The sequence below is a fragment of the Hippocampus guttulatus genome, chromosome 18 (assembly GCF_054856545.1).
Source record: "Hippocampus guttulatus isolate MCC_2025c chromosome 18, RoL_Hgut_1.0, whole genome shotgun sequence".
In the NCBI taxonomy this organism is placed as follows: domain Eukaryota; kingdom Metazoa; phylum Chordata; class Actinopteri; order Syngnathiformes; family Syngnathidae; genus Hippocampus; species Hippocampus guttulatus.
Window position 1 is genome coordinate 140,955 of NC_141278.1, and position 27,436 is coordinate 168,390.

Here is a 27,436-nt window from a genome sequence, read left to right on the forward strand (position 1 = left end):
TATCAGTATTATATACATGTATGCGTATGGGTTTAAACCGTAATGCACCACAATATGAACTAAATCCATATCAATTAAGTTTCAGAGTGCCCCCTTTTCACTGCAATTGCGGTAATTGTGATGCACCCAAAGCCAGTGTTGAGCTACCTATCTTAGCCGAAAATCGAGCCGCCGTTCGCCGCGTAGCTCGACGAAATCAACCGAAGATGTTACACTGTTATCGCATAGCCATAGGTAGCGTCATAAAAACCAATTTTGAAAATAGCTTTAGTTTTGCCCATTCGGAGACTACTTTCGCTTGGGAGGTAGCGACATGCTAGCGAGCTAATGTAGCTCGCTTGTAAAGTAGTCTAGCGACAACGTTTCGTAACAAGTTGGTGCTAACATGGCAGACTCGCCGCCGCTCTCGGGGGTTAATGTGGTTCTGGTGATGGCGTATGGCAGCTTGGTGAGTGAAATCGACAATTTGGTCTTGTGTCGATGTGGATATGCGAACGTTGTGTTATGACAGGTGTTCGTGCTGCTCTTCATCTTCGTCAAAAGGCAAATTATGCGTTTTGCCATGAGATCCCGCCGCGGCCCACACGCGCCGATTGGTCACAATGCTCCAAAGGTAAAGAAAAAGCAAAAAATAGAAATGGGACCTCTCTCTCTCTACACACACACAATGTGTGTGTGTGTGTGCGTGTAGAGAGAGAGTTGCATTGAATTTGTTTCGAACAGGGTCTGCGAGAGCAGATCGACTCCCGGTTGTCGAAAGTTCACGAGATCCGGTTCGAACCTCGTCTCCTCCCCGAAAACGATGCCAGGCTCAGGCGCGGATCACAGCTCAGTGAGTTCCCGCAAGCCCTTGCATCCATTTTGAAAGAAGCATCAGTGTAACTAAGTGGTATCTTGCAGGTTGCTATAACTACATATACAGGATGAAAGCCCTGGATGCCATTAAGGACTCTGGTGAGAGACTCACAAATTGATGCACACCTTCATCCTTTCATATTCTTCATCACACATTTCTCGGTGGTCAGGCATCCCTCTGGAGGAGATGCGCAGCAGCCCCAGCGCCTCGACAGGCCGCAGGTTCCGGAGTTGGCTCCTGGAACTGCGCAACTCGCACTCCCTGATCAAGAGCAGTCGCGGCACGCTCATCGACCGTCTGCTGGAGGGCTACGACAGCGCCCGCCACGGCACCGGGGTGCGTGCTCCGCGCGGTCGGGTGTGTTTAGCGCTCCGTTTCGGCTGCCGTTTCACATTCCCCGGTCACGTTTCAGGTGTTCGGAGAAGCGGAATTTCTGGAATACCAGCGGGCGCTGAGCGAATTAGCAGATGTGTACGTAGTACTCGCATTTCAATTTATGGGGCGGGGAAGCATCATTTGTTTTTGCGTGTGTATTTCGAGCCGTGTTGTTGCACTTTCCCTTTCAGCGTGAAGGCGTATTGGAGCAGCAGCACATCGGAGCAGCGGCATCAATCTGCGGCCAAGGACCTGACGGCTTCTCCGGCCTGCAACGCTCCGTCCACCATCCAGGTGACCTACCTGCCTTCGACTGGCCCGCGCAGCAAAAGGCCCAAACACTTCCTGGAGCTCAAGAGTTTCAAAGACAACTACAATACGCTGGAGAGCACTTTGTGACTGAACTGGCTGTGTTTTTATGGATATAGGTACACAGTAATTAGAGCGGGTTTTTTTTGGGGGGGGGTCGTGGTAACATTTTTGTAAATCTAATTTATTGGTGCGTCACCTCAGATGACAACGTTGACTCGTACAAATGAAATAGAATTTCAGTTTCAAGTTAGTCATTAATGTTTTCTTTAAGTCCACTAGATGGCACTGCGGGATTGCCTCAAGGCTTTGGCATTCGCCTTTCAATAAAGACAGAAAATGACTCATTTCATCGGAGTGTGTACAAAAAATCTGATGTGCATAATACATTTGTTAGAAAAGATTCTGACCAATTTTCCAAAAGAGGTGAATTCTCCCCCAAAAAAAAAACTTTTCCAGATACGCCGTTAGCCGTGAAGGATTCGGATTTCTTGAAAACAAAAAAAAACGTTTTTTCTCACAGGATTATGACTTTATTCTTATATAGTTTCTTTATTGTTTTGTCTACAGTGCCCCCCTAACACTTTTCAAGTCATTGAAATGTGTGTCTCAGTCCCCAAGATAGCTAAAATTCAATCCAATTTATTCACCGATTTCGTACACAAACGTCAACGCAAACGCAGTGAGCGCACTTCAGTGGTGATCAATCAACAGTTGCTATCAATTCACACTCAGGACCAGGAGTGACCGGATTACGCAATCATGACGGTACTGTCTTTAAACGTGCACTCGATTCAGGGTTGGGGGGGCAGCAATTAGGAGGAGTGAGATGCAAATCACAGGTTAAATACATATTTACACTTTGCGATTGATCGCTGTCCGTCATTCATGACTTGATCTCGATGACTTTGATGAAGGGGAGGGACTTGTTGTTGTGTGTGGATGGCATCAGAGGTTTGCTTCCAAAAAAAAAAAAAGTGATTTTGACATTAAAAGGGTTTCTTGTTGATTAGCATGATCGGCGAACCGGAAGTGTCGCTCACCTGTAGATGATGACCGGCTTGTTCTCGGCGCTCTTGAGCGGCGGCGGGTCCCGGCCCGCCAGGAAGTGCTCCATGCGGTCTTGCATCTCTCGGTTCTGTGTTGACATTTTTCAAAAGGGTAGAAAGAAGCTCAGGAGTTAAAGGAGTCGTAATTTGGGGTCGGTTTAATTCGGGGGTGTCCACTTTTGATGGTCTGACCTCGGCTTCCACGAACGCAACCTTCTCCTCCAGATCCCCGATGACTCGATCTCGCTCCTGCAGGACGGTGCGGGAGTTCTGCAGCTGTACCGTGCGCGCGCGCGCACACACAAACATGTCAGGCTGATTTGGCAACGGCTGGCTCATGAAGGAGTTTGATTTCAACACACAATTACTTTATGTTCTTCCGAATGTAATTTCCTCACTAATGGCTTCCTGAGTACTTGAAATGTGAAGAGCTTGCGCGTGCGTGTGTGTGTATACCTGTTCAATCATGTGTCGCACTTTCCTCTGTTGACTCTTAAGCATGTCGTCCAGGTGGTGGATCTTTTCCTTCAGAACGGCCACCTCCGTCTCCAACTGGCCACATCTGAAAACACAAACGCACATTGTTAGTACCACATGCGCACACACACACACACACACACGGTTTTGTGACCTGTCCTCTTTCTCCTTTCCTTGGCCGTCGTCCGCCCGAAGCCGCAGTAACTCGGCCTCGTCGGCGGCCATTTTGTCCCTCAGGAGTCCGCTCTCGGCCTCCATGTTTCCCAGCAACCTCTGCAGCTCCTCCAGCCGCCGGCCTCGCTCCGCCGACTCCGTCTCCGCCCGCCGGAGGCGCTCCGACTGCGCCTCCAGACGCGCCCGCCGCTCCTCCGACTCCATCTGCCGAGGAAGACGACTCCCTCTTCGCAACTTTCACCGTTCCAGAAATGTGTTCGCCTAGCCTCTCGCACGGCGAATCCTTAGCGCACGGGCGCACACTTACACACCTGCAGCCGTTCTCTCTCCTCCCGGTGCCGACGTTCCGTGTCTTTCATCTGCGCGTAGAGGCGCTTGGTTTCCTCCCTCAGGTACCGCACCCGATTATCGTCGCCCTCCTGAGGAGGCACAAAAGCGTGCGAGGCGGGAGAAAGGGCGATTTTCAATTTCAGTTCGCGTTGGAGCCACGGCGCGGAATTCTACGCGAGCTAGCTTCTGGCCCTCGCGTGACCGCTCTTCACGCTATTATCTTGGCTGAGACGTTTCAGTGTGTCGGAAAGAAGATCGTGCGCGTGAGCCACAAACATCCGGACATGAGCGGATCTTCTTTCTATCATCATTTGAATGCGCTTCATTATCCCCCCCCCCCACCCCCCCTCACACGCACGCACACAGGCAAGTACTGTCAATGATCTTACGTCACGGTTCGCGTCGTCGTAAATGTTGTCGGCATTGGCGACGGGTGTCTGCTCGTTGACCGCGTAGCCGTTGGTGGGATACTGAAGAAGAAAAGGAGTCCACGCCTTCATCGTCGCTCATCAACACGAGCGCGTTCCATCCATGTTCTTTTTGTCTCTCCCGACTTACCTTCTTGATGTTCCCGTTTTGTCTGGCCGCCATCTGCTCTCTCAGGGTCTTGAGACAATACCTGACCTGACGGGTCAGCAAACGGTCAGTCACGCGCATCGCACGTCAATGCCTTCCTCAGCCCCCCCCCCCCCCCCCCGGCCTCACCTCCTGTATCTGAGACACCTCATCCGTCAACATCCTGACGCCGTCCGCCGTCTCGGGTCCGCCGTCCACGTACACCTGCGGCACGCGGCGCGGCGACGTCAACGCCGCGTTGCGCGCCGCTCGCCAAAGCCACCCAAACAAAAACAACTCACGCACTTTGATGACTTGCACGCTTTCCTCCGAGCGAGCGACCGGCCGGGCCGTTCCGACCCGCCGGTTCGGATTCCTCGGCGGCACCGACGCGTCGCCGCTGTCCTGCGAGGCAGATGCGGCAAATAAGGGGACCCCGGAGAAAAGGAAAAGGGGCGGAGCTTGAACAGGGGGAGGGGGTCGGGATGGGGACGCGCCATCGCCCCGAAGCGTCCCGCCACGGGGGATGCGTAGCGGCGCGACCGCGGCTGCCGGGCAACCCGCGATAAGGCCGCGTTTACGCCCTCTGGGCAAAGTCACGAGGCACCGGAGGAGCAAAAACAATCGGGCCGTCGCCACGACAACGCAGCGCTTACCGTGCGCCGCTACTTGTTTGGAGATTTGGTGTGACGTTTTCAGCAGAAAGTACGTCAAGCGACATTTTCAAAGGAGCGACGGATCAACCTTGGCCCGGTGCTCGGCTGTTTGCGTGCGTGGGTGTCAAATAAGCATCGGAAGTTGCTCAGAAGCGGACGATGGCTTCCCCGGTTTTCCAAGCCTTAGCATTTTGAAACGGTGGAAAAGTCGATTTTTTTCAACACAACTATCCCTACTTCTGCACGCAAGTACAGAGCGCGAGTACTCGTGTGTGTGAACCAAAGGCGCATTCATTGTGATCGTTCTCTGGGCGTCGGCTGCAGAAATAATCACCCGCTAATGGCGCCAAAGGTCACGCAAACAAAAAAATGCCTTTGCGCCGCATCGTTTGTGGTCACAACACACGTTGGACGCGCGTCAGCATTTTCTCAGCTACGCGCGCCGCATCGTTCGGAAAGTCCAAGAGGGGTCTGAAACGCCCAAAGTGACGTCTCCCGAGTGGAAATCACGACGAGAGCCCAACGTTTCGCACCGTAGCCCCGCAGACTAAACGACCGCGATGACGCATTCCCCGCCCCGCGTGCCCCGTTACAAAGCCGAGCGCTAGGCTAAGCGCAATCGGCCAGAAAACAAAACGAAAAAAAGAGCACAAAGGGAGGTCGAGACGGCTGCCAAATTGGCAACTTGTCGTTCATTTGTGAGAGCGCGTTGGCTCAGATTGTGTGAAAACACCAAGCAAAGTCACCACTTTGCTTGGTTTTTTTCCAGCCATCATGAGCTCATGTTGAAACAGAAGTTCACGAACCATCCCTCCTTCTGTTTTCTAATCCGCTTTGTCCTCACAAGGGTGGCGGAGGGGGGGGGGGGGGCGGCGGGGGCCTATCCCAGCCGTCTTCGGCGAGGGACACCCCGAACCGGTTGCCGATCGATCGCGGGGCAAACGTAGACAAACAACCATTGGCAGCCGTAATCACGCCGCGGGACAATTGAGGGCGTTCCGTCAGCCTGCCGTGCTTGTTTTTGGAATGTGGGAGGAAAGCGGAGTACCCGCAGAAAAGCCACGCAGGCCCGGGGAGAAGGTGCAAAGCCCACGCGGGGAGGCCGCAGCCGCAATCGAACCCCGCACCTGGGCGCGGCTAATCCATTTCCAGGATTTCCTCGTGGACTCTCGCGGGCGCTTTTGACAACACCAGACTGCAGACGAGCGCGAGAATCCAGCCTGCGGCGAAAGGCGCAGCGACAAAAGCCATGATTGATGTGCGAGCTTAATCGCTTGCGTGTCAGGTGAGGCCACGGCGCTTTTGTTTTCTCCGGCAGAACATTGCGTTCCATTCCTGGCGGGAACGCAAGGCAATCATCGTGTCAGACGGCATGCCGGAGGCCGTCTTCGCAACCATTTGGCTTTGAGTGACGGCGAGGCGAAGGCTGCAAAAACCATCGGCGAGGCCGACGCCGCTTCACGGACGGCGTTTACGTCCGCGTTGCGCTCAGCTAATGTTGAGTGACACGCGACTCGTCAGCGAAAGGAAATAATTGGCGCCGAGACGCAGCGGGCCGAGAAACATCGCCTAACGAGCTGGGCGGCGCGTGTGATTTTTCACACGTGCGCCGCGAACGCGGCGCCGGGGCTTCACCGGCCGTCGATGGACATTTGCGACAACGAGCGCGTGAATCGCAGCCGTCTCTCGGCGGTCGCCGCCGGAATTTGTCGGAGACTCGAAGGCGGCGACGCAGCAAACGATACGGAGCTGGAAAATCGCACACCCGTGACGGTGGGCGATTGACGGCCCATCGCAAATTTGCTTTCTTTACGGAGAGAAACGCCGGCGCCAGTTTGTTACGCAACTCACAAGACGTTTGGGATAATCGCCCGAGGGCTGAAACTTCAGGACGAAGCTAAAACGCACAAAGTCGGAAGAGGCGAATTGAATTTGACCGGTCGCCATCCAATTACAGGGCGTGAATAGATCCACCATTTCTCGCACCTACGCGACGAGTTGCTCATTTTGTTTTGCTGGCGTCTTCCCGAGTCCGCACACGCGCGCCGAGATGGACGAGTCCATTGCAGGAGAAGGGAGCAATTGAAACGGTCGCCACCAAGCATTTGGAGATGAAAACGGCAAAGATCAAAATTGGCTTTGCGGCGGAACATCAACAATTAACAAACGTCGATCTCTCTCTCCGACAAAGGAATCTACGCTTGGATATTTCCACGCTTACTCATTTTCAACGTCATCTCTCAGCATTCACACGCAGTTCATGACTGCCTGGCTGGCTGCACAACAGCCCCCCCCCCCCCCCTCCAAAACAAACAAACAAATCACGTCTTCTACCTGCTCAGAGACAAATACCACGGCGGTCTTCTTGACATGGACCGGGAGAGCTGCGATCCAGACGGCCGGCGTGAGTGTGTGTGCGCGCGCAAGTCAGAGCGTGGGAAGCCTGACTGCCTGCCTTAAATGAGTGGGTGAGGCTTTCCAGCCAGCTGCCCAACCCCGTTTTGTCTGCGGATTGTTTCGTGCTCGGATCGCGACAGCACCCCCTGCAGGACGGCACCGCTCACTACACGCGAGGCCCGGACTACACTACAGTACAGCCATTCGTTCGTTCGTCTTATTATCGGGATAGATTATTCATCGAGTAGCCAGGTGACGGGGGGGCTTGTAAATGGCAACGCGGTGAGGAATGTATTACGTAAGGGAGATGAATGGGCTGTCTTTTTATCAGGCACCAACACACACAGGCGTGTGTTTGCAGTGTCAACACACGACAAGCAAGCAAAAGAAACGCCAACCGCCGCCGCCGCACCGGCACGTCAGTTTTTTTCTAGGATTCTTGGCGCAATAAGCAAGACGTTCATGTCCCGAATCCACTTTTCTCCCGAGGGAAATAATCGGTGTGCAAACGACACTGTCACGTTCCGTACGAAGCAGGAAAAGGGAACTGCTTCGTACGTAACGGAGAAAACGAAAACAAGCGGATCCCCGAAATAGCAGGCTCCGACAAGGACTTTGTAAAAACAATAATATTTATTACAAACAAAAATCCCGCCTAATAAACAACAGAAAACGCTGGTCAAAGGACGATAGCCAGGAAAGGAAAAACGCGACAACAGAAAACGCTGGTAAAAAACGAGAACCAGGAAAATAAGAAAACACGACAACAGAAAACGCTTGCAAAAAACCGGCAAGGAACGTATGTTCATACAAATACTAGATCAAGCACGATACTATAAGAATTCCCTTGGGACGACGAAAATGTAACTAACCGCGAATGGTATCGAATAATTTGTGAAACATGGGCAACAGCAGTGGCACGGCATGTAATACTCCGGCAGTGATTTGACTGTCGGAGCGCCTAGATATAGCAGGTGCAATCTCTGGCAAATAGGCAGCAGGTGTGCAGGCGACAGAAGTGAACGCGTGCCACCTGCTGCCGAATACGGATCATGACAGACACTCGGCTACGCTGACATTTTTCAGAGTAGCGCAAATGCTAATCCATCATTTCACTTTGTGTGGTCTTGATTTGTTTTGGGGTTTTTTTTCACTTGTCAACTTAGCCAGAGCACTTGCAAAGAGAGCGCTTTGGCCGCCACGAGGCCCCAACTTCCTGTTCGATGGTCGTCATGGCTTTTTGATTTGTCGACCGAGCTCTATGGTACTCGACAAAGACGCGCGCCACGTCGGACTGCCAGGCTAGCAGTTTCACCGCGACCCTGCCATTTTTTGTTACTATGCTATCGCTATGCCGGTGTCCCATCCCCGATTCAAATGTTTCACTTTTTCTTTGGCTGTCCATCGTTTGAATGGGGGGGGGGGGGGATATTTTCACCCGAAACCACCGACACAAGGTCAGTCTGTAGATCAAGTGTCAAGTCTCTGTTGACACAACACGTCCGGGACTCCTAAATGTGAATCGTCCAAGAAATCGAAGCACCTGCGCGCAGCCCTCAAAAATGTAGGCAATAAAGGAACAGGGAGTTTTCCCTCAAATGTTTCATCCCGGCCGCAAATCCCTCCGCGGCATGACTGTATTTGCCCGTGCTCGTCGGTGTACTTCCTGGACGGTTTCTAATTGTTCATTCATGCCCGCGGTCGGCAAAACACATATTTATGCAAGGGCTTAAGGCAGCAAACACACTGTCGAACAACGCCGAGCTTCATTATTAAACAGCCTTCAACAAAACAGAAGCCGAGGCGTTGAATAAGTCGAAAACGGTGGGGAAGAAGTAGAAAAAGCTGTCATTGTCGGGGTGAAAAAAATACTCCGGTGTTAAGAGGAATAAAGTTGTCATTTTAAGAGAAACAAAATGCCATAATAAAAAAAAAAATACCAGCGTGCTTTTCTGATTAAAAAAAAAAAACCAATGAAATGTGACATTGGGTACTACAGAAAAAATAGATGAAGTACGCCTCATTGTCTTGAGTGCGCCATGTCATAGGAGGAGAAAACGACGGCAACTCTTCAAGGGGAAAAAAGCGAAACTTTAAGCGCAGAAGAATGCCCTTTTTTCATCACCAGCGTTTTTTAACATGATGACTATCACGACATCACGACACTTACATGCTGCTGCTTTGCTTAGCAACGGCAGTGAAATCTTTCACAGCAAACGGTAACTCAAGTCTTTGTGGTTGTGTTGCGCGATTGGGATGACGCAAGTGGCGACATTCTTCTTTGAGGATCCACGGCGTTTGAGGGAGCGCAAACATGCCTCAAAACGAGCAGAGCGGTTAAAATGTGACTCATCCGGCAAGCCTCGGCACTCTCTCCAAAAGAAAACGTCGAGAGAAACCAGAGATGAGTTGTAAAACGGCACTTGAACATTTCGAGTAACTGTGACTAGTCAGAACGTGGCTCATCGGTCTAAAGCGCATCAACAGTGCAGAAGATGAATAATCACCAAAACGGGCACCGACGGGAAAAGGGTGCTCTCTGCTCTCACTTTGACATGGATGCAGTGGAAATTCAGAACACATCACCACTAAGTTACTACAGGAAACAAACCAAAGCTTGTGACACACACCGACGCAATCAGGCTACGGGCAAATAAAATAAAGGCAAAGACCGATTGATTCCGGACATTGAGTAAGTACAAGACTTGTTTCTAGTGAGAGAGGTCTGATAAAAGTGATTCTTTTGGAATAAATATGATACCATTGCAAAAATAAAAAAGGGTTAGCTGTGACGAATGTACTTGAGTCAAACGTTTTATGAGTTAGACAAAAATGTAACATCCTGCATATTGTTGAGAACAATACAAACATTAGGACATCATTTTTCAATATGTTTGTATTCGTTTTTATGTTTTTTTTGTTTGAGGGGTGCTAACATTTTGGTATTCCTCCCTCCATGCGCTTTTATTTGTAAGAATACACAGGATGGGTCTATTTCTTTTCGCAATATTTGTGAATGTGTCGTCTTGTGTTTCGAACGCTAGAAACAAAACAAGCCATGACGTCATAGAAAATAAACAACCAACCAACTTAACAAATATTCATGAGAATAGATAGTAGTCATTAGACGCGCCTCATTTGAGTTAGTTTTTGTATATGTTTTTTTGGAATAAAAACAAAAAGGTTAGCCAATTGATGAAACATGAAAAAGGAACATTGAAACGTTCGCAAAAGGCCGCAGCTCGCTACGCTTCATTGACTTGATTGATTTGCTCATTGTTGTTAAAAATGTTCGAAAGATCGTTGAACGGCGACACATTTGGACAAAGCGGCTAGCCCGGTGGCGTTAACTAGTTGGAGGAGTTAGTCGAGTTCGCTAAGCTAAGTTCTTACTCACCGTGCTCCTCCTCGGCTGGTGGCCGTCGTCTGTCTCCCCGCCGCTCATCTTGTCCACGCGGCGTGGAAAAAACACACACACACACAAAGTGAGTGAGACGCTTGTATGGTGAGGAGGTGACGGTGTGAGATCCATGACGTGTCCAGGCGCAAGTGGAACCTTGCAGGTGTTGTTTTACTTCCAGGACCAGCTTCGTGTCACGTTGGCCTTTCAACAAGACTCTGGATGACATCGGCTAAGGCCATTCCTGAGGATTCTTTTCACCTTTTCCCCCGACAGTCGTCTTTTTCAACGGCCAGGGCTTCTTAAGTTACGTACAAACTGTATCCCATGTTCGTCATCGTTTTTCACGTTTCTTGTGCAGAGCGCGCCTCTTCAGTCCAAATTCCCCCATGGGGATAAATAAAGTTTTCTGAATCTGAACTTGTCAGTGGGTTGTGGACCGGGGGTGTCCAAACTGCGTATCGCTGCTCCTCAAATGGATTGCAGCATTCGTTGAAGGGCGGTATGTCGCGATGAACAATGGAAGTCGAGTCTTATTGGAAGCAGCTGTGACGTTGAGCACATTAACGGCGCTTAAATCTCAGAAAATGTGGATACGTCTCATTTTTGGGGGGTAGATGCTTTTAAATAACACTTCAGTTGGTGGGGGTCAAGGGGCACGACACAGTGAGCAGGAAATACCTCCAACAACATTCTACATTCTTTGTTTCTTTCAATCCAACAAACGGAGAGGAATAATAGCGTAACACAACCTTTGGAGACCACTTTCCAAACCAATCCAAGATTTGAAAGTCGTTTCCTGACCTGAGAAAGGTTGACCTCAGCCGCGCGCGTCAAACGTTTGCGTTGCGCGTCAGTCCGGCCCTCGGGGCCCTGCGCCAACTTCTTCCAAAACGACAGCATGTCCTCCTCTCGATCGCGATAGCTTTTCATTTTTTCCCTGCCCGGCTCCCGGTAACCATCGCTCCCGTTTTCCCGTCGAAGAAACATCAACGCCAGCCGCCCGCAACACGTGACCCGACTTAATTCCGCGTGGTGACCTGCAAATAGGATAAGAGTTGTGGCGTTTGATCGACCTCACCGGTGCCAAACTCGTTGACCTTGAGATACGCAGGCGAGCGATCTCGACTTCATTTTCAGCCGGCGATGAAGAACGGCCGCTCCGGCAGAAGATCGAGCTCGTTTGCGCTGGGATGAAGGCGCCTCGCGGGATGTTTCCATCAGACGATTCGCAAGGCAGATGATGAAATGGTGTTTGGGTGTCGACCCCTCTGGAGGAGGCGGGATCGGTGAGGCGTCGTGTCGGCAGCTCCATGTCTTGAGTAATTACCGTAAAGCTCATTCGGGATTACAACCACATCGCTCTGAATAGAGCACCCAAACACGCAAAACGGAGAGAGGAAAAAAAATTTAAGACAGGACGTACTATTTTAGGAGTCAAAGTTGACTTTAAACATCTGCTAAAATTGCAGCAATTGATCACACGTGTTTTTTTTTTTCTTTTTAACCTTCTAAACATGATTCGCGACAGCGATAAAAGCAAATCCTTCCAATGATGTACAATCAGACACGCTTGCGATGTGCGACACAGAAGCGGCAAACAAATTCAAAAGGCCGGCTGGGACAAACATCACTTTGAAGGCCATACATACGTACATTTCATATTTGGCTCCAAAATAGAATGACAGTCACAGTGCCGATCTGCGCGCGACGCGGTAAATACAGTGGCCGGCCGGCGTAGGCCCCGGAGAGTGGCATTCAAATTGTATCGTAAAAACATGACATAGGACATCGCGTCACTTTCAAACACATGCACGAACGCATAGAGCCAAAAATATTCTGTCAAAACAGTCCGGACAGAGACGCTTGACGAGCAAAATGCTTTGCAAGAAAACAAAAAACAAGTTGAAGAAAAATGGACAGTAAGTCTAAATTTCACAAGAAAGGTTTAGGGGGAGAATTACGTTGAATTTTGAAGATTTTACATGCAGGCAGCTGTCATTTTGTGAACTGTCTGAGGGGGAAAAAGTCAGCATTTTCTTTTAAAAAAGTAAAAAAAGTATGACTTCAGTCTCTCGCGCAAAACAAAAGGCGGAGGGGTGGGGGAGAGGGGCGGGGGTGAAGACACGGTCGCAGCAGTCAGTCAACCCCCGCGCATCTCGACTGGAAATGAAAGCGCCGAGCCAGGGTCGGTCGCCTCTTAACAGTTGGAGCCTCGGCGGTGACTCTCATTCAAGACTGCGGCAACGTTGACGTCGTAGAAGGCGTCGTCGTCCTCGGAGCTCAGCGTGGCCAAAGCGCTGCGATGGCAGTGCTGTGCCTTGCGTCTGATTTTTTGTCAAAGGGCAATTCAATCACATCGAACAACAACAACAAAAAGGCCGGCCGTGATCACGGATGGCATTTACTTGGATTCCGATTCCAGGGCTGTGACTTTGGCCCGCAGCGCCTCCTGGAGCTCCTGCTGCTCCTCCAGATCCCTCAGGACCTTCCTGCGTACTCCTTCCAGACGCTCCACCTCCCCTTCGCTCTCGTCCACCTGCCGCTTGAGCGCCTTCACGCGCAGGGTCAGCTGCGGCCAAGCAAAAGGTCAGAGGGGAAAAGGTGAAGGCGCACGTTGCGAGAGTTCGCGGGGGACGTGGAGACTTGGTGACCATCGGAGGAGGCGACACTAGTTTTTGGAAAATGGAGTCGGGATTGGGAAATCGAACCGAATGCGGATTTAAAAAATGCTCCTCCCACTACAGCGCTGTGCAAAAGCGTCAGGGGTTCATCCGGCAAATGATGCCTTGCGTGCGTCTTGGCCGCCAGAGGGCAGTGTGACGCACAGTCGACATGAAGGGTCGATTGATGGAAAACAGCTAAGCCAAGGTCATGTGAATTGAAGGCTTTTGGCTTTTTGTTTTTGGCAGGGGACCGCGTCTGCGCTCGCGTGCTCTGCCGTCGCTCGGTTCAACTCGCCGATGCGGGCTGTCCAATGGACTGACCTGATCCTTTTGTTCTACGTGCTGGATCCTCTCCTGGTCCAGCGTGGCGTTGACCTCCTTCAGTTTCCTCTCGGTTCGTCTCTGAGAAGCCTGGATGCCGCTCTTCTCTCTGAGCACAAAGAACAAGCCGCTTACTGTGGCATTGGCGGAGCCCCCCCCCCCCCCCTTGTATTTGGGATGGATATGTTTACCGTTCCTCACTGCGCAGCCTCTCTTCCAGCTCCTGAATTTTGCTTTCCAGCACGGCGGTGCCGGCCGAGGGTCTCGTCTGTCCCTCCATGTCGGCCACGCGCGACTTCAGCTCCTTCACCTGCACGGACGCGCGCACGTCGGGAAAGGAGCGCAAACGGGGCGCGGCCTTTTTTGTTTTTCTTCCCCCTCACCTGCCTCTCGATGGCGCTTTTGTCCATCTCTAGGTCATGTCGGGCCGAGCGCTCTTGCATCAGCTCGGAGCGGAGCTGGTCCACCTGAAAGGCGAAAAGTGCGCAAGTCAACGACGGCGCTTGGCAAATAACGCGAGCGAGTGAAGCCGTTCCGCCGGACCTGATCCCGACCGCGCGTGACGCGATCGTTCAAAAGCTCCACGCCGCTCCGCTCCTCGTCCAACTCCATCTCCAGCGTCTTGATCTTGTCCTGGCAACATACGGCAAACGCGGCACATTACCGTGGTGCCCGTTGATGTGCCGAATTGCGGGTAGGCGGCGACAGGAACTTCTCGTCCGGAGTGTCCCCACGCACACGCACAATCGATTGGAATTTTATCAGGAAAGATGGGATTTTACTTGAGAAAGTTTTCTTTGAGGAGAAAATGTCAAAGTCAGAAAAATGTGCCGAGGAGCGGGGGTCGGGGGGGTTGTAATGCAAGAAAAATCTGGCGGGTTTGACGGAGGCATTCGGTTGTTGTAAGTGCAGGACGGGGCACGCGGCGACTATCTACGGTTAGGTTCCGACGACGTAAGACGGGTCACTCCTTGTCCGTCAGCCCTCACCTCCAGGCCCCTGATCTCACGGTTGCGCTCCCAATGCGTTCCCTTCTGCGACTCCAGCTCGCTCTCCAAATGCTTGAGACGGTTGCCGAGCAGGTCTCGCTCCAGCTGAGCGCCGTCTCGCTCCTCGCCGCAGCCCAGCAGTTCCTTCTTCAGCCGCGACACCTGAAGCCACACGCAGCAGCGCCTTAAGCGACCTCGGTGGCACGAGTCCTTTTTCTTGATTTTAGTTTGGCATTTCGGTGGGGAGCGACTCATGGAACAAGTCTGGCCGCGAGCAAATATTGGGAGCAAACGGTCAATTTTGTTGAGCGACCCCCCCCCGAAGAGTGTCCGAGTAATGAATTTCCTTGCGTCCGGCCATCCGTTTCACGACATTGTCATTGCCCGTGTATGGCCGTGCCAAAAAGCGTCGGGCAACGCGAGTCACGTCATCCCCGACAATGGGAAGGGGGCCGTTTTTGGGGAGCGTGACAGCACGTACTCCTCCGTCCTGACCTCCTCCTGCTGAGTCTTGAGGTTGCCGAGTGCCCTCTGCAGCTCGGCCACGCGGTCCCTGTTGTTGCGCTGCGCCTCCGACAAGTCCTTCCTGCCGCGCTCCCTGGACTCGTCCAGCTGCGCCTGCAGGGCGGCCACCGATTGACGGGAGTCGCCCATCACCGCCTCCACCTGCGCGCGGGACGCTCACGTGAACGCCCGCCGAGGCAAAATCACGGGCAACGGCGCGCGGGCGCGGGCGCGGCGGCAAAACCTCTTTGTTCATCTTCTCCAAGGCTCGGTCCAGGAGCCTGTTCTGCTCCTCCAGGTCGGCCTTGCTGCGCCGCAGGGCCTCGCGCTCCAGGTCCCGCTCCTCCAGGCGGCGGCTCAGCTCGTCCCTCTCCTTGCTCAGGCGCGAGGTCCCTCGCTTGGCCTCCTCCAGCTGGGACTTGAGGGAGCGGTTCCCTTCCTCCAGGGCCTCGATCGCCTCCTCGGCCTCGGGGCTCCTGGCGGCGCTGGAGTGCAGCCTCTGTGGGGGGGTATTCCCATTCGTTAGGGTGACCACACGAGTAAGCCTTCCGCACTTAAAAAAAAAAAGGAAGTATTTTACCCCAGATTGATTATTCCAAGAAAAGTAGCGTCACCATTTGACAATAGGGCTAGCTTTTTTTTTTTTTTTTTGCCGAATAAAGTTGTCATTTTAAGGCTGATCGCTGGGATTTCTATTCAGAAGTTCACGAGAGAGAATCTGGCTCATCTCACATCCAAAAACAAGGAAAAATGGTGAGATGTGAATAGACCCCCCCCCCCCCCCCCCCAAAATGGTTTGGGTGCTTCCGTCGCTGCCGCGGTTTTGTTGAAAACCAAAATGGGTTGATTCAACATAAAACCTCCCGAGCCATCATGGGGAAAAGGGAGCCGTTTATTTGTCCGAATTCACAGGCGCTAGTTGAGGACAATCCGAAGGTTGAATTTCCACCGCCAAATGAAACCCAAGCGCGATTGGCCATTTTGGCCGTCATTTTCACTGGATTGACATGTCCTCTCAATCTGAAGATTCTTTTGCATGGAAGAGGGGGATTGATTATTCGCCAGGCCTCATCCACCGCTGGAAATAGAATGCGCGGGAGGCCGCCCTTTGTTTTTCTGTCGCGCATAACGGCGCGTGCGTTGCGGGTGCGGCGAGTACCATGCGGGCGATCCTCTCTCGGAGGCGAGCGTTCGTTTCCTGGAGCTCCACGTTGGTGCCGGGATCCGCCACGGAAGAAGCCGAAGACGCCTGCGCACGAGACGGCGAACCGTTCTCAACTCAAGTGTATTTCTGGAGCAATTTCAAACAGCCATCGCCGCATACAAGGTGCTGGACGTGGAGCCATTGAACATATACGACAAACAGGAAAGCAAATCGCTAATAAACCAGCAAAACCAAGAACAAATCTAAGTCATGCGGAGTCGAATGCCAAAGAATACGAGCCAGTGTTGAGGCGGGTCAGGAAGATGATTCTCTTGGTCGCGCAACCACGTCTCGCGTACTTTGCGCACTCTGTACGTTACGACCGAGGAAGCCGGCAGCCAAATGCCACCGATTGAGGTCAAATCGACATCGATTGTTATGAGGAAGCCGAAATGTTATCGGAGCAAAACGTGCTTCGATACAAGAAGGAACATTTCAACCGAATGCGAAAGACTGATAAATGGGACAGGGGGAGGAAAAAAAAAGGTGTCGCTTGATGGGAACTTTTTCTCCGATTGCAGAGTTCCAATTTTTCAGAGACAAATAACGTCGAGATGTAAAAGCAGAGCGGTCGGGATGCCGCCGCGGACGGACGGCTCCGCGTGGGTGCGAATGGCGTCGCTCACCTCTTTGGCTTTCCGCAGGGCCTTCTCCAGCTCGGCCTTCTGCGCCTCCGTGTCGGCGATCCGCGCCAGGAGCCGGGCCTCGCGCTCGCCGCTCTCTCTCTCCGGGGCTTCCGGAGTCTCGCTCTGGTCGCGGAGGGCGGCCCCCCGCTCCTCCGCCGCCGCGCGGGCCTGCTGCGGGTCGTCCGGCCGACGCCGAAGCTCCTCGGAGGATGAGGAGGAAAGGGCGGGGGAGCGCTTTATTAACGGGGTGGGAAAGCCCTTAGAAATCCGCTCCCGACTTGGGACTTCCTTACGATTTACTCAAAGCTATCGGAGCAACTGCCAAATAGTGAGTACAAATAAACAAATGATTTCAAAGGAATAGTTTTCAGATCATGAGGGCGTACATTTAATATGATCAACATTTCATAGGATTGTTTTTTTTCTTTTGCAAAATCGAATAACAAATGAATATTCTGAGAACTTTTGTTCCGGAATGAGGTCTGGAGAAAAAAAAAAAAAAAATCAACAAACAATTTAACGATGCATATTGTGAGTAAAAGTTGACTTTTCATTTAAAAAATATATCTATCAGGGGAAGAGGACTTTTGCCTCCATTTTATATTATGAAGTGGTGGGAAAAAAGAGATATAACGGGACTGTATGCATTTCTCAAGTCTTTCGACCTTTTTCTGGTTTGGCCTTTCACGGGACTTTACATCAGAAATGAAAACTTGACATCAGCACGAGGCCGACCGCTTTTAACAATTTGCTGATGTTTAAAAATGTGACAAACTCGGTTCAGAGTCGCGTTTCCGTGATTTCCAATGGAGAAATTTGCTTCAAAATCCGAGGAGGACGATTGAGAAGAGCGTCGGCGTGCCGGATATTGACGGTATGATTTGTATTGCGACCAAGCGATCAAAACATTAAGGCTGGCCGAAAGAGTCGTCGCGTCCGCGTTTGCGTTACCTCGGCCGACGAGGGCGAGCTCGGCTTGTGCACGGCGAGCTGCGAGTCCTGGACTTCCTTCACTTTGCTTTCCAACTCTCCTTTTTCTAATTGACACTTCAGCAGCCTGCGGGCCAGACCGCAACACAGTTATTGAGGGCGCTCGCCGTTAAAAGAAGCCGGCCAAACGCGACATTCACACTGCAAGACCGCAAAAGTAGAAAACACACACACACACGCTCAAAGGGGACATACTATGGAAAATGACAACGGGGTGCGGGGAGGAATCACAATTTGATGAGAAAAGTTTGATGATGGGAAAGAAGATATTTTCATGATGGGTGAGCAGTGCGGAAACATGTTTCGGGTCATACTTGGCCAGGCGCACACCTATTTCAATTACGACAGAGAAAAAAGGTGCATACTATGTCTCCTTTAAGGCTGCAGCACAAACGGGGTCAAGCGCTTGGTCTGGAGTTCACTTACCTTTTCATTGTTAACCCATTTCAAAATGATTTCAAAACACGTGCCCCCCAAATCTCTAAAATGACAGCTCGTCCGATTTGAAACGACGTCTACGCAGAGCCACGCAAACACGCCGGCTTAAGTTCTCACACGCGCCCGCCGGATGAAAAGCGCACGTGTTAAAAATAGAAAAGAGCGATCGGAGACTCCGATCGAAGCACCGAATAGCATCTCCGTCCGCGCCGCTTTGAACTGTGAGCTATTAAAAAATGGACCCGAAAAGAAAAACATCAAAACGACAAGTGGCTTGATGTGGGGCCAAGGCCGCAACGCGTTTTGACAACTTAGTGGAAGAAGTCAACAGAAAGGCCCGCTCGCTCCCAAAGAAAAGGCGCAAAATACATCAAGGAGAATATACAGCACGCACGGGACAGATTATTGCACTGCTACGCGCTTCTGTTGGGTTCATCTTCACAGATAGACTGTTCGAAGCGCAAAATGACAACGGCGATGAGTATCGCTCACAAGCGTTTAAGGCCGATGAAGAAAAACCCGTTGGATGAGGAACATTTGGTCATGCTCCAGGATCATTTGTGTTTGTGTTTTGTTTTTACAACTGAGCAAAGCTGTCATGAGAACCGCAGGAATGGAAATGCATTTGCATTGGGTTCCTTTTATGGAAATCAACTCCAATGAGAAGACCAAGTCCAAGCAGAATTATATCATGAGCAAAATGGGGTGATTATTTGAGGAGGATTTTGTTTTTTAATTTAGAAAAAGTGTCATTATATTAGGAAAAAAATTTATTGAGAATGAAGCCTGAACGGTCGGGGAAAAATCCTAATATTCAGACGTTTGATGATTACCGTAAATACGATGAAAGAAGAAAAAAGGGCAGATTCTTGAAATTTCAATTCTTCACGGCATTCCAATTTGGGAAATGAGGAGATTCTTAGCCCCTCATCCAGTGGAGTGGAACAGAGTCCAACGACACAAGCGGGGCTCACGTTTGTTGCGTTTGTCGCAGCTCTTGCGAGGTGGCGTCCAGCTGCGACTTCCAGCGCTCTCCTTGATCCCTGCAGCTGTCCAGCTCCTCCTCCAGGCTCACCAGGGTTGCGTTGACGCGCTCGCGCTCCCGCTCGATCTGGTCCTGTGACTAACAAAATACAGCAAACGGCAAACAGACTTTATTTCTCTCTCTCTCTCGAGGAGGAGGAATTATGTCACGCTTCCAATAAACATCAACCGCGTGGCCCACATCGGCTCGTGGTACATAGTCAAGCTAATCGGGGCAGGGGAGGGCGGTGTGGTGGGGGAGGGGGTAGGAGAAGTATTACTCTAAAAATAACTGCCAAAATAGATGTTACAATGATGAAAAATAGACTAATCGGAAAAATAGAACAAACAAAAAATTTTTTTAAAGTACGAACAAAAAGTACACAATTATGACGAACGCCCCAATCAATAAATAAGTTTCAAAATATTTGACATCGACAAAAATATATAAAATATTATCCAATACAATAAAACAATTCTCAAAAAATATTTGACAAGATTAAGAACAACAGATAAATTGACGTAAAATACAACTAACTATTTTTAATATATATGAAAAAAAAACATAAATATTGAAAAAAAAAAACAAATAATGAAAATATCTAAAATAGAACCAGACTAGATGAAAACGATCGAAGGAAATATGAGATGGGATGCAGACAAAAAGTAAAGCCTATTCGCTTGCACTAGTTGAGTTCCTCGGAACAGAGCGTAAAGTCATAAATTTGGATCATGAGTCACACGCCGCTTCACCAAGACGCGGCACATGGAGCTCGTTCTGACTTGAAAACGCAGCCCCAGTTTGATCTTTCTTCCACAGTCGGACGTCGGCTTCCTGCGCCGCATGTAAAAATGCGCCCCGATAAGAAGGAGAAGCGCAAGTGTTAAAAGTGTGCTTTTTACCGCGCGACACGTCTCCTCCGATCCGGCCTTCAATGGCCTCACACCTTCTGGAAATAGCGGGCGCAAAGCGAAGCCCAAAATGCGCCGCGAGGAGAACGAAGCCCGAAGCCCGAGTGCCTCGAGCAATGACGCCGGCGCACCTGCGTGAGCTGCTCCATGGTCTTCCTGAGGTTGTTCACGTCCTGTCCGCACTGCTCCCTGAGCATCTCCATCTCGCGGTCGTGACACTCCACCTCCTCCTTGAGCGCCCCCTTCAGGGCCGTCAGCTCGCGCTCGCGCTGCCGCAGCGTCTCGTCCTGATGCCGGCGCCGCGCCGACGCCTCGGCCAGCTCCGCCCGCAGGCTCGCCGCGTCCTGACGCCACGCAAAAAACGCTCAGATCGGCCACCGATTCAAGCGCAGACGCGCGTTACTGTTGTCTTTGTCAGCTTCACTTGACTTTTTTTTTTCTTTCTTGGAAAACTTTTTCTAAAAAAGCCAAAACATTTAATGCTGCTCATAAATGAATAATGAATATTGGTGTCATAATTGTTGCATCATCGCGTTTCCCGTGGCTCTACTTTTTGGGATTCACTTTGAACTTTGGCGCAATACGTTCTAAAACTTCATTTGAAATCGCGTATTTCAAGCGATAAATGACTGATCTCTAAGTTTTCAAATTGATCCGCCGTACGCGCACAAATTGGACAAAAGGGTCGCGTCAGTACCGTCCTCAGCGAGTCGGGGTGGGACGCCGTTTCCGAGACCCTCCTGAGCGCCTCCTGGAGCTCGGCCAGTTGATCTTCCCGCAGACGAAGGCGAGACTCGGCCATCTCTCGACCGAGGCGCTCCTCGCTCAACCTACGCACGCGCACGCGCGGGCAGACGGGCAGGGGCCATTGGACATTTTTTAGTCATCTATGTGTCGGACCGTAAGGTGACTTGGAGCGAACGCGTCTTCCATACGACATACTACGGCCGTCCTTACTCTTCATGGGCTCGCCGCAGCCGCTTCTTGCAGTGAGCGAGTCGCTCCTCGAGCTCCGCGGTGTTGCATTTCTTCTGGAGTCCATCCTTTTGCACGCAGACACGGCACAGTCCAAGTCTGGAGTCAACCTCGCGCATGCATTATTCGCTCCGTATTATCTGTCTCGGTCGTTTTCTTCGCCCTAGTTTCTTTGAGCATCTTGCGGAGAACCGGTCGGACCGGCGGCGTGCTGTGAATTTGTTCGAGACAAACACACAAACGCGCGCGCGCGCGGCTGGCAAGCGTATTTGGGTGTCGCTCGCCCACTCCCGCCCCCATTCGTCAAGGCCGCAGAAGGAGATCTATACACGCGCTTGTCCTCCTACACACTCACGACAGTAACACACACAAACATTGAGACAAAAAGTGTCCTGCTCCTCAGGGCGCCTCATTGTCGCCCTTTTTTTAAAAAGAGATCTGCATTTTGGGGGAGATTTAAAACAATTCCTCGGTGCCTCAGAATGAAGAAAGAATAAAAGCATACAAATCGCTCAGTTTTGTGCGTTAACATGCCAAATAGGGCTTTTGTTACGGCGGGGGGGCCTAAACTCTCTTTTGCCAAATGTAGCCCCTGGATTATTGTGTCATTGGAGGCTTCTGGAGAGCGGGGGCAGCCTCAGAGCAAGAGGTTTGAAGCATCCAGCCTGTAAATAAACGGCGAGGAGAAAGCACCGACTGAAGCGTGGAGAAAAATTGCAAAAGCGGAGCCCCGATTGTCTTCTTTTCCCACTGTTATGATCAAGCACGATGTCGCACAAAGCAAACGAGTTGTGTAAGCCAACACTTTGGCATCAGTGGGGCGGACAAACAAACCACAGTGTCAGGGGCGAACATAACACTGCGGTAAACACGCACACACACACACGCCAAGGGCATATTCGGTCGGGAAGGATCACAAAGGGGAGATCGAGTAGTCCAAGGTCCTCACGATCCATTTCTCCCCACAGGAAATGATGTCTAATTTGTTCCCTGGCACAATCGTCTCCAAGCATTGAATAATGCGCACTTTACCGAACACAAATGCCAACTTCATCGTTTGGGCCCATTAAAAATGCAAAAACCGCGTGGGCGGCCACAAAGAACACGGGCGGGCCACTTCGGGACCCGCCTGCGTTCGAGAACGGCCCCCCCGGCGGCAAGCGCCCGGTTCCAATCCACCTGAAATATTCATGCCTCTCGATGACCGGCCATTTGCCCGGTCGCCAGGCAACCGGGCCACAACACAACAAGGCCGTTACGCACGCGCTTCGGGGTGGGATCGCTGCAAGATCGATGCAGAAACGCCAGCGCGCTGTTAAGAGCGGCGCGGCATGTCTTCAGAAGAGCGGCGGCAGAATGGACACGGCCCTTAAATCATTGCCTGAGCTGACTAAAGAGGTCCGAGTGAAACGGGGGGGGCACGTCGCCAGCCATCTGTTTGCTTCATTATGAGCAGACCATGACACCAGACGCACTCGGACCTCACCAGCGTCCCATTTGCTAAACCTTATCTGTCAATTGATTCGCTTCAAGATTTCTTTTCTTTCTTTTTTTTTTTAGGGGGGGGGGGGCTACGAAGGCATACAGGATGACGGCTTGGGCCACAATTTCAAGCGAGTGGAAAGCAATTGCTGCTCTTCTTTTCGCTATCTTAGGGGGAAGGTCTTGCTGACCTGTAAAAATTCGTCCGTTTCTCTTCACAGAACGCCCGGCTGGAGAAATGGATGGAAATGACCGACGTGGGCGCGTCAAAGATGAATGGATGACATCAGTGCCCCGAAAGTAGCAGAAAACGAGTCAGACTCGCCAAAGCTACTCGAAAGATTCAGAGTTTTGTGCCGAGACAAGAGCTGATTCAATCTTGTTGAGTTGATGGGAAAAAACAAACAAAAAAACCCCCATCATACCTTCAAGGTGCTGGTAGCGTCGTCCACAACGGCGGTCTTACTTTCGAGGGGTGCCTCAACTTCATGGGTGCTGAAAGGAGACGAAGGGGATGGCTCTTGAGTGGGTGACATATGGGAGAGCGTGATGCCGGTGACTCGGTCGACTCGCTTACCCTTCTTTGGCGCCGTTGTAAAGAGCCGCTTTGGCTCGAGCCCGCTGCTCCCCGGCGCCGACAAATTTTTGGGTCCTCGGCGGTACCTCCTTGAAGGGGAAAAGCGAGACGTTGGCCAAAAGCCGCCGAGCGGCCCAAGCGCCGGCATCTTACTGGATCTTACGGGTTTTAGGCCCACGCCCGACGATCTCTCCTCGGCACCGGACTTTGCCCGCGACGTGAAGCTCATCAGCGGGGCCTCCGGCGGCGCGGGCTCGCCACTCGACCGGTCGGAGGACAGAAGGGAAGCGTAGGGGTTGAAAGTGGGCGAAGGAAGCGAGGGCCGGGACCTTTCCTTTCGGGCCTCCAGGCTTTTGGAGCGCTTGCGTTCTTCAAACCCCAGCTGCCGCTGCCGGGCGACGCTCCGGCCCCTGGTCGGCGGGGGGCCGCCCGGCGTCCCGTTGTTGAATTGATGGATGAGCTTATCGATGGGAGCTAAGGAGTTGGTGTCGATGGGCTTCTCGTCAGTCGACGCCCGGGGCTCCGTAGGCGACTCCGGAAGCTGCTCGTCGGCGTATTCGGAAGGGGCGCGCGTCGATCCCTTTTGTTTGAACCCCCCGGGTCCGGCGCCGTTCGTCACCTTGACCGCTTTCAGCCCGGCTTCATTGTACTCTTCCTCACGGGTGCCATCCTGCTCTCTCCGCGCTTCGCCAGCAGCCGCCTTGGCTCGGGGTTCCGCGGTCCTGGCCTCTTCCTCCCCGTGAGTGCCCGCCTGGCCGTCCCCCGGAGGTCTTCTCAAGGGGCCGCCATAGATTTCCCCGTCCTCGTCTTCCGGGGAGGGCGCGTGGCTCGCGGCGGCGGCGTGAGGGCTGATGAACTCCGCTGTACCCTTGCTTTTGGGAGCGCTCTCGCACGACGACGAGGGCGTCGCGGGGCCGGCGGGCGGCGCGTTAAGCTGAACGCCGTACGAGTCGCCTTTGGCGCCGTCGTTCAGCACCACGTACGGCTGGCCGGAGATTCCTTGAACACGCACCGCCACCCCGTATTTGCTGGCGGGATGGGGCGAGACGGCGCGGCTTCCCCTGGATTTGTCTGGTGGCGCGCCGCCCGTGTCGCGGAGGTCCTTGATGAAGCGGATCTGAACGCCGTAGTCCACGACGGGCTTCCTGTCGGCGGAGAGCGTGCTCATGTCCACTTTCTGGCTGGCGCGCCGGTAGCCTTGAAAGAAAGCGGAAATGCAAAGGAGGTGAAGAATTCGGCTTCCGGATCACGCCGGGGCCCGCGGCGCAACCCGGCCGATTTCTGACTACATCCCGGGCCGCTCGTCAATCGATGGGCAGAATTTGCAGCGACCTATTTTCTTTCGGTGTAAAATATGTGCCCTTGCTCACTTAAGGTTGGAGAAAACCGCCCCAAAGTGTAGCTTTGAATTCCTTCTTAATGGGAGTGATTTATGTTCATGCCACTGCCACTGGATGGCTTTCACCCCACGGGGCACGTTCCCAACATACACCAAAACAACCGCCATTTGAGTGCACACTTTGCTCCCGCAGGCATGACAAATAAACACGCACGCAAACGCAAGTGTTGCTTCGATAGCTGACTCGTTTCCACTTTTAAGGAGCCTTTTAAGCTTTCATAAGACTTGGTTCACATCACAAAAAGACATGAATGACGCTTTTGCACCGCAGGAGTTTTTCATGAAGACAATTAATCACCCTTGTGCCTTTCCATTGTCTCATGCCAAAAATGTAAAAAACGCCTTGCTCCTGCCAATAACTGTTGCGCAGTCATGTTTTCTGGCATGAATGGAAAACAGTTAGCACTCCTTGGCATGTTCAAGAACAACAAAAGTGGGAGATGAGTACACCCAGGTCGGGGTAATACTCGTTCCCATTGTTCTGGCTCTGCAGAGCGCAACACACACACACAAAAAAAAACTCTCATGTCCGCAATGTGCCCCCCCCCCCCCCTCCACTCCCCACTCTTTGCCAGACTGTTGTCCAAGGAGTCACTCAGCCGGACGGTGTTGACTTTGAGTGGCATCAGCGAGACAGTGCACAAATATTCTCATTTTCACCATGCAATTACGGCAAAATATCAGAAACGTTGAAAGCCCCTCACAACTCGGACAGCGTTCGTGGAGGAAATGGGCTCGCGTAGTTGTGGAAAGTTCTATAGTCAGCATTGTAAGGATACCGATATGCTTTTTCTTTGGCTTTTTTGACCCTTGCAAAACAACCAGAGGAAGTATACCAGTGAGGGCCAGGAATTGAAATACGACAATAAATAAGAAGTAGAGATTGTATTTTGCATAGAGCTGAATTGTGTCAATGTGGTCAAAGGGTCATAAGCAACAAGATAAAGATTTTAAACTGGCGACAGGTGTGATCCCAATTCGGATTGTACACATTTCGTTTTTAGGGTTCCTGCACAGTTAATCATTTTTTTTCCTGAGCGTGACAGTTTGACCCTGGGTCAGATTATCTTCATTTCTGATTGCCAAAATGGGATTCCCAGACTGAAGGTTGCAAGCCTCAACAGGAAATTAAGTCTAACCTGCTCTAACTGAACAGTTACAGTGTAACACACATTACCTTGGGAATCAAAGTCAACCTTTGTTTCACTCTCGGTTAAAAAAAACCCAACTGATAAATTCCTTGGATTCCAGACAGTCCCTTTACACACGGCATGGCACGTGCTTTGCCTTCGGATAGAATACAGAGTGATTAAGAGGACACGGCAGCCACCGAGGAGGACTGCACCCTCACAAGCGGGATGGATGGGCGCATTAGTACAGGATAAGAAGGGAGAGTCTGCTTCTGTTTCTTGATGGGACTATCAGGAGCGCCGCGACAACTGTGAACCGAGGCGGGAATGTTGACGAACAGGCCAAGCTGCCCCCTTGCTTCCTTCTCAGATGCTTCTACTTTCTCCCCTCTACTTGCGTCTTCTCTCCAGGAAAGAAAGAGAAGCAAGGGATTGACTGATAATCAACGACACTGTTAATGGTACCAACAAGGTTAGAATCGCTTGCAATGTTTTGGTGATTTGTTATGTTTGAAGGTTCAACAACAACGCAACGGGCCCAAAGATGCGCATCAATAATTAAGTGGGAAGAAAATGGTTATGTGTCAAATAAGCACATTAAAAAATGGATGCATCTTCTTCTAAGCACATTGACTAAGGCCGGAGCAAAAAAATAAAAAAAATACACCCAGCTTTGTTTACAGTTTGTGGATTGTCTAATTAAAGGGGAAAACGCCACAGCGGCTTGGAGTATTCCTTTGTTGTTTGTGTTGAGAAGGGGGGGCTAACGTTGTACAAAAGATGCAAATTGCGCCTCATTAAAATCACCTCAAAGTGAGTCAAATTAAGCTCCACCTTTTTCCAGGGTCAGGATTATTTATGGCTGCAAGAGCAGATCAAAGCACATGAAAATTTATCATGAAGCACGCAAGGATTTGAAAAGACTTCAATTCTGTTTGTCTATCTGCTACGGGTCGGTTGCGTCACACCCACCTGTCCGGTCAGTCGGTATCGGTGTGCGTCGAAACCACGCGCGAAGACAAGTAAACATTCGTTAAGCGCCCTCACGTCCCATTTAAAGCTTAGGCTTGCTATAATAACACCGTCTTATCCTAGTTTACGCAACGCGCTGCGATCCAATTAACACAGGGAGTCTGGTTTTTTTTGCGTCTGATGACTACGCGGTGGCAACGTGAGCATAAAAACATTATATACACACACACACACTTACGGTATATATAAACAGACATATACATATCCACACACCTTTTAAACATTTAGATAGGAGCATTTCCAAAAATGTAATTCTTAGCTAATTTACCTGCACGGAAATAATCCCGAAGCGTCCTCGTTGTGATGAGACCGAGGGGACTATCGGAGCTGCCTGCTCGTCGCCGCCAGAGCAACCTGTTGCCAAACACGCCCGCCCTCCGTGGCCACGCCTCCGGAGACACGCCATTCGCCGGAGGCTCCGGAAAAGGGCGGCGACTGAGCTCCCTTCATTCAACCGCATCCTGGCATTGATTCAGACAGGTGATGCTTTAGTGCAAAATAACATGGAAGAACATTTTTAAGCGCTCATCCCTGAAAGTCATTTTGAGTCAACCGCGGCATAAACTATACTGCAATAACGCTGGCCAAGT

General features: G+C 51.4%; 3 protein-coding genes across 10 annotated transcripts; 1 reads left to right on the top strand and 2 right to left on the bottom strand.

Annotated features, from left to right (window-relative positions):
• The first annotated feature begins 114 nt into the window (after positions 1–114).
• Positions 115–1,887, top strand: LOC147190397 (lipid transport auxiliary protein 1-like). The gene is made up of 7 exons (XM_086137297.1): positions 115–448; positions 512–613; positions 724–832; positions 901–954; positions 1,026–1,192; positions 1,269–1,327; positions 1,423–1,887. Exons 1-7 carry the CDS (start codon positions 386–388, stop codon positions 1,628–1,630), a joined length of 762 nt encoding a protein of 253 aa, XP_085993423.1. The 5' UTR covers positions 115–385; the 3' UTR covers positions 1,631–1,887.
• Positions 1,888–2,050: 163 nt separating this feature from the next.
• Positions 2,051–11,935, bottom strand: tuft1b (tuftelin 1b). 6 transcript variants are annotated; one of them, XM_086137292.1, is made up of 12 exons: positions 11,383–11,618; positions 10,576–10,623; positions 4,432–4,530; positions 4,276–4,350; positions 4,129–4,194; positions 3,960–4,040; positions 3,552–3,659; positions 3,221–3,444; positions 3,046–3,151; positions 2,782–2,865; positions 2,584–2,678; positions 2,051–2,499 (listed from the first exon to the last, which is right to left on the bottom strand). In XM_086137292.1, the coding sequence occupies exons 1-12, from the start codon at positions 11,566–11,568 to the stop codon at positions 2,427–2,429; spliced, it is 1,245 nt and encodes a 414-aa protein (XP_085993418.1). In that variant the 5' UTR covers positions 11,569–11,618; the 3' UTR covers positions 2,051–2,426. The 6 variants fall into 6 exon arrangements, 5 of the variants coding, with proteins under 5 accessions (XP_085993418.1, XP_085993419.1, XP_085993420.1 ...); XM_086137293.1 differs by lacking the exon at positions 11,383–11,618 and adding an exon at positions 11,660–11,920 and having other exon boundaries at positions 4,276–4,530; XM_086137294.1 differs by having other exon boundaries at positions 4,276–4,530; positions 11,383–11,845.
• A 290-nt stretch (positions 11,936–12,225) lies between these two features.
• Positions 12,226–27,277, bottom strand: cgnb (cingulin b). 3 transcript variants are annotated; one of them, XM_086137287.1, is made up of 20 exons: positions 27,115–27,277; positions 23,449–24,482; positions 23,286–23,374; positions 23,134–23,203; positions 21,209–21,294; positions 20,949–21,081; positions 20,383–20,595; positions 19,291–19,439; positions 17,840–17,945; positions 16,889–17,086; positions 16,218–16,307; positions 15,303–15,557; positions 15,050–15,220; positions 14,555–14,716; positions 14,109–14,198; positions 13,949–14,032; positions 13,757–13,875; positions 13,566–13,674; positions 12,987–13,150; positions 12,226–12,905 (listed from the first exon to the last, which is right to left on the bottom strand). In XM_086137287.1, exons 2-20 carry the CDS (start codon positions 24,451–24,453, stop codon positions 12,779–12,781), a joined length of 3,420 nt encoding a protein of 1,139 aa, XP_085993413.1. In that variant the 5' UTR covers positions 24,454–24,482; positions 27,115–27,277; the 3' UTR covers positions 12,226–12,778. The 3 variants fall into 3 exon arrangements, with proteins under 3 accessions (XP_085993413.1, XP_085993411.1, XP_085993414.1); XM_086137285.1 differs by having other exon boundaries at positions 16,889–17,089; XM_086137288.1 differs by having other exon boundaries at positions 16,889–17,122; positions 27,115–27,276.
• Between the last annotated feature and the right edge of the window lie 159 nt (positions 27,278–27,436).

Coding starts and splice junctions, on each gene's coding strand:
- LOC147190397 (XM_086137297.1), top strand. CDS start 386: ATGGCAGACTCGCCGCCGCTCTCGGGGGTTAATGTGGTTCTGGTGATG. Junction 955..1,025: donor GGATGCCATTAAGGACTCTG/GTGAGAGACTCA, acceptor CTCGGTGGTCAG/GCATCCCTCTGGAGGAGATG. Junction 1,193..1,268: donor GCGCCCGCCACGGCACCGGG/GTGCGTGCTCCG, acceptor GTCACGTTTCAG/GTGTTCGGAGAAGCGGAATT.
- tuft1b (XM_086137293.1), bottom strand. CDS start 11,920: ATGAGCTTTACGGTAATTACTCAAGACATGGAGCTGCCGACACGACGC. Junction 3,660..3,959: donor ACGACGACGCGAACCGTGAC/GTAAGATCATTG, acceptor GTGCCTCCTCAG/GAGGGCGACGATAATCGGGT. Junction 3,445..3,551: donor AGGAGAGAGAACGGCTGCAG/GTGTGTAAGTGT, acceptor CTTCCTCGGCAG/ATGGAGTCGGAGGAGCGGCG.
- cgnb (XM_086137288.1), bottom strand. CDS start 24,453: ATGAGCACGCTCTCCGCCGACAGGAAGCCCGTCGTGGACTACGGCGTT. Junction 19,440..20,382: donor CCATGGAGCAGCTCACGCAG/GTGCGCCGGCGT, acceptor GTATTTTGTTAG/TCACAGGACCAGATCGAGCG. Junction 16,308..16,888: donor CCCTGCGGAAAGCCAAAGAG/GTGAGCGACGCC, acceptor TCTCGTGCGCAG/GCGTCTTCGGCTTCTTCCGT.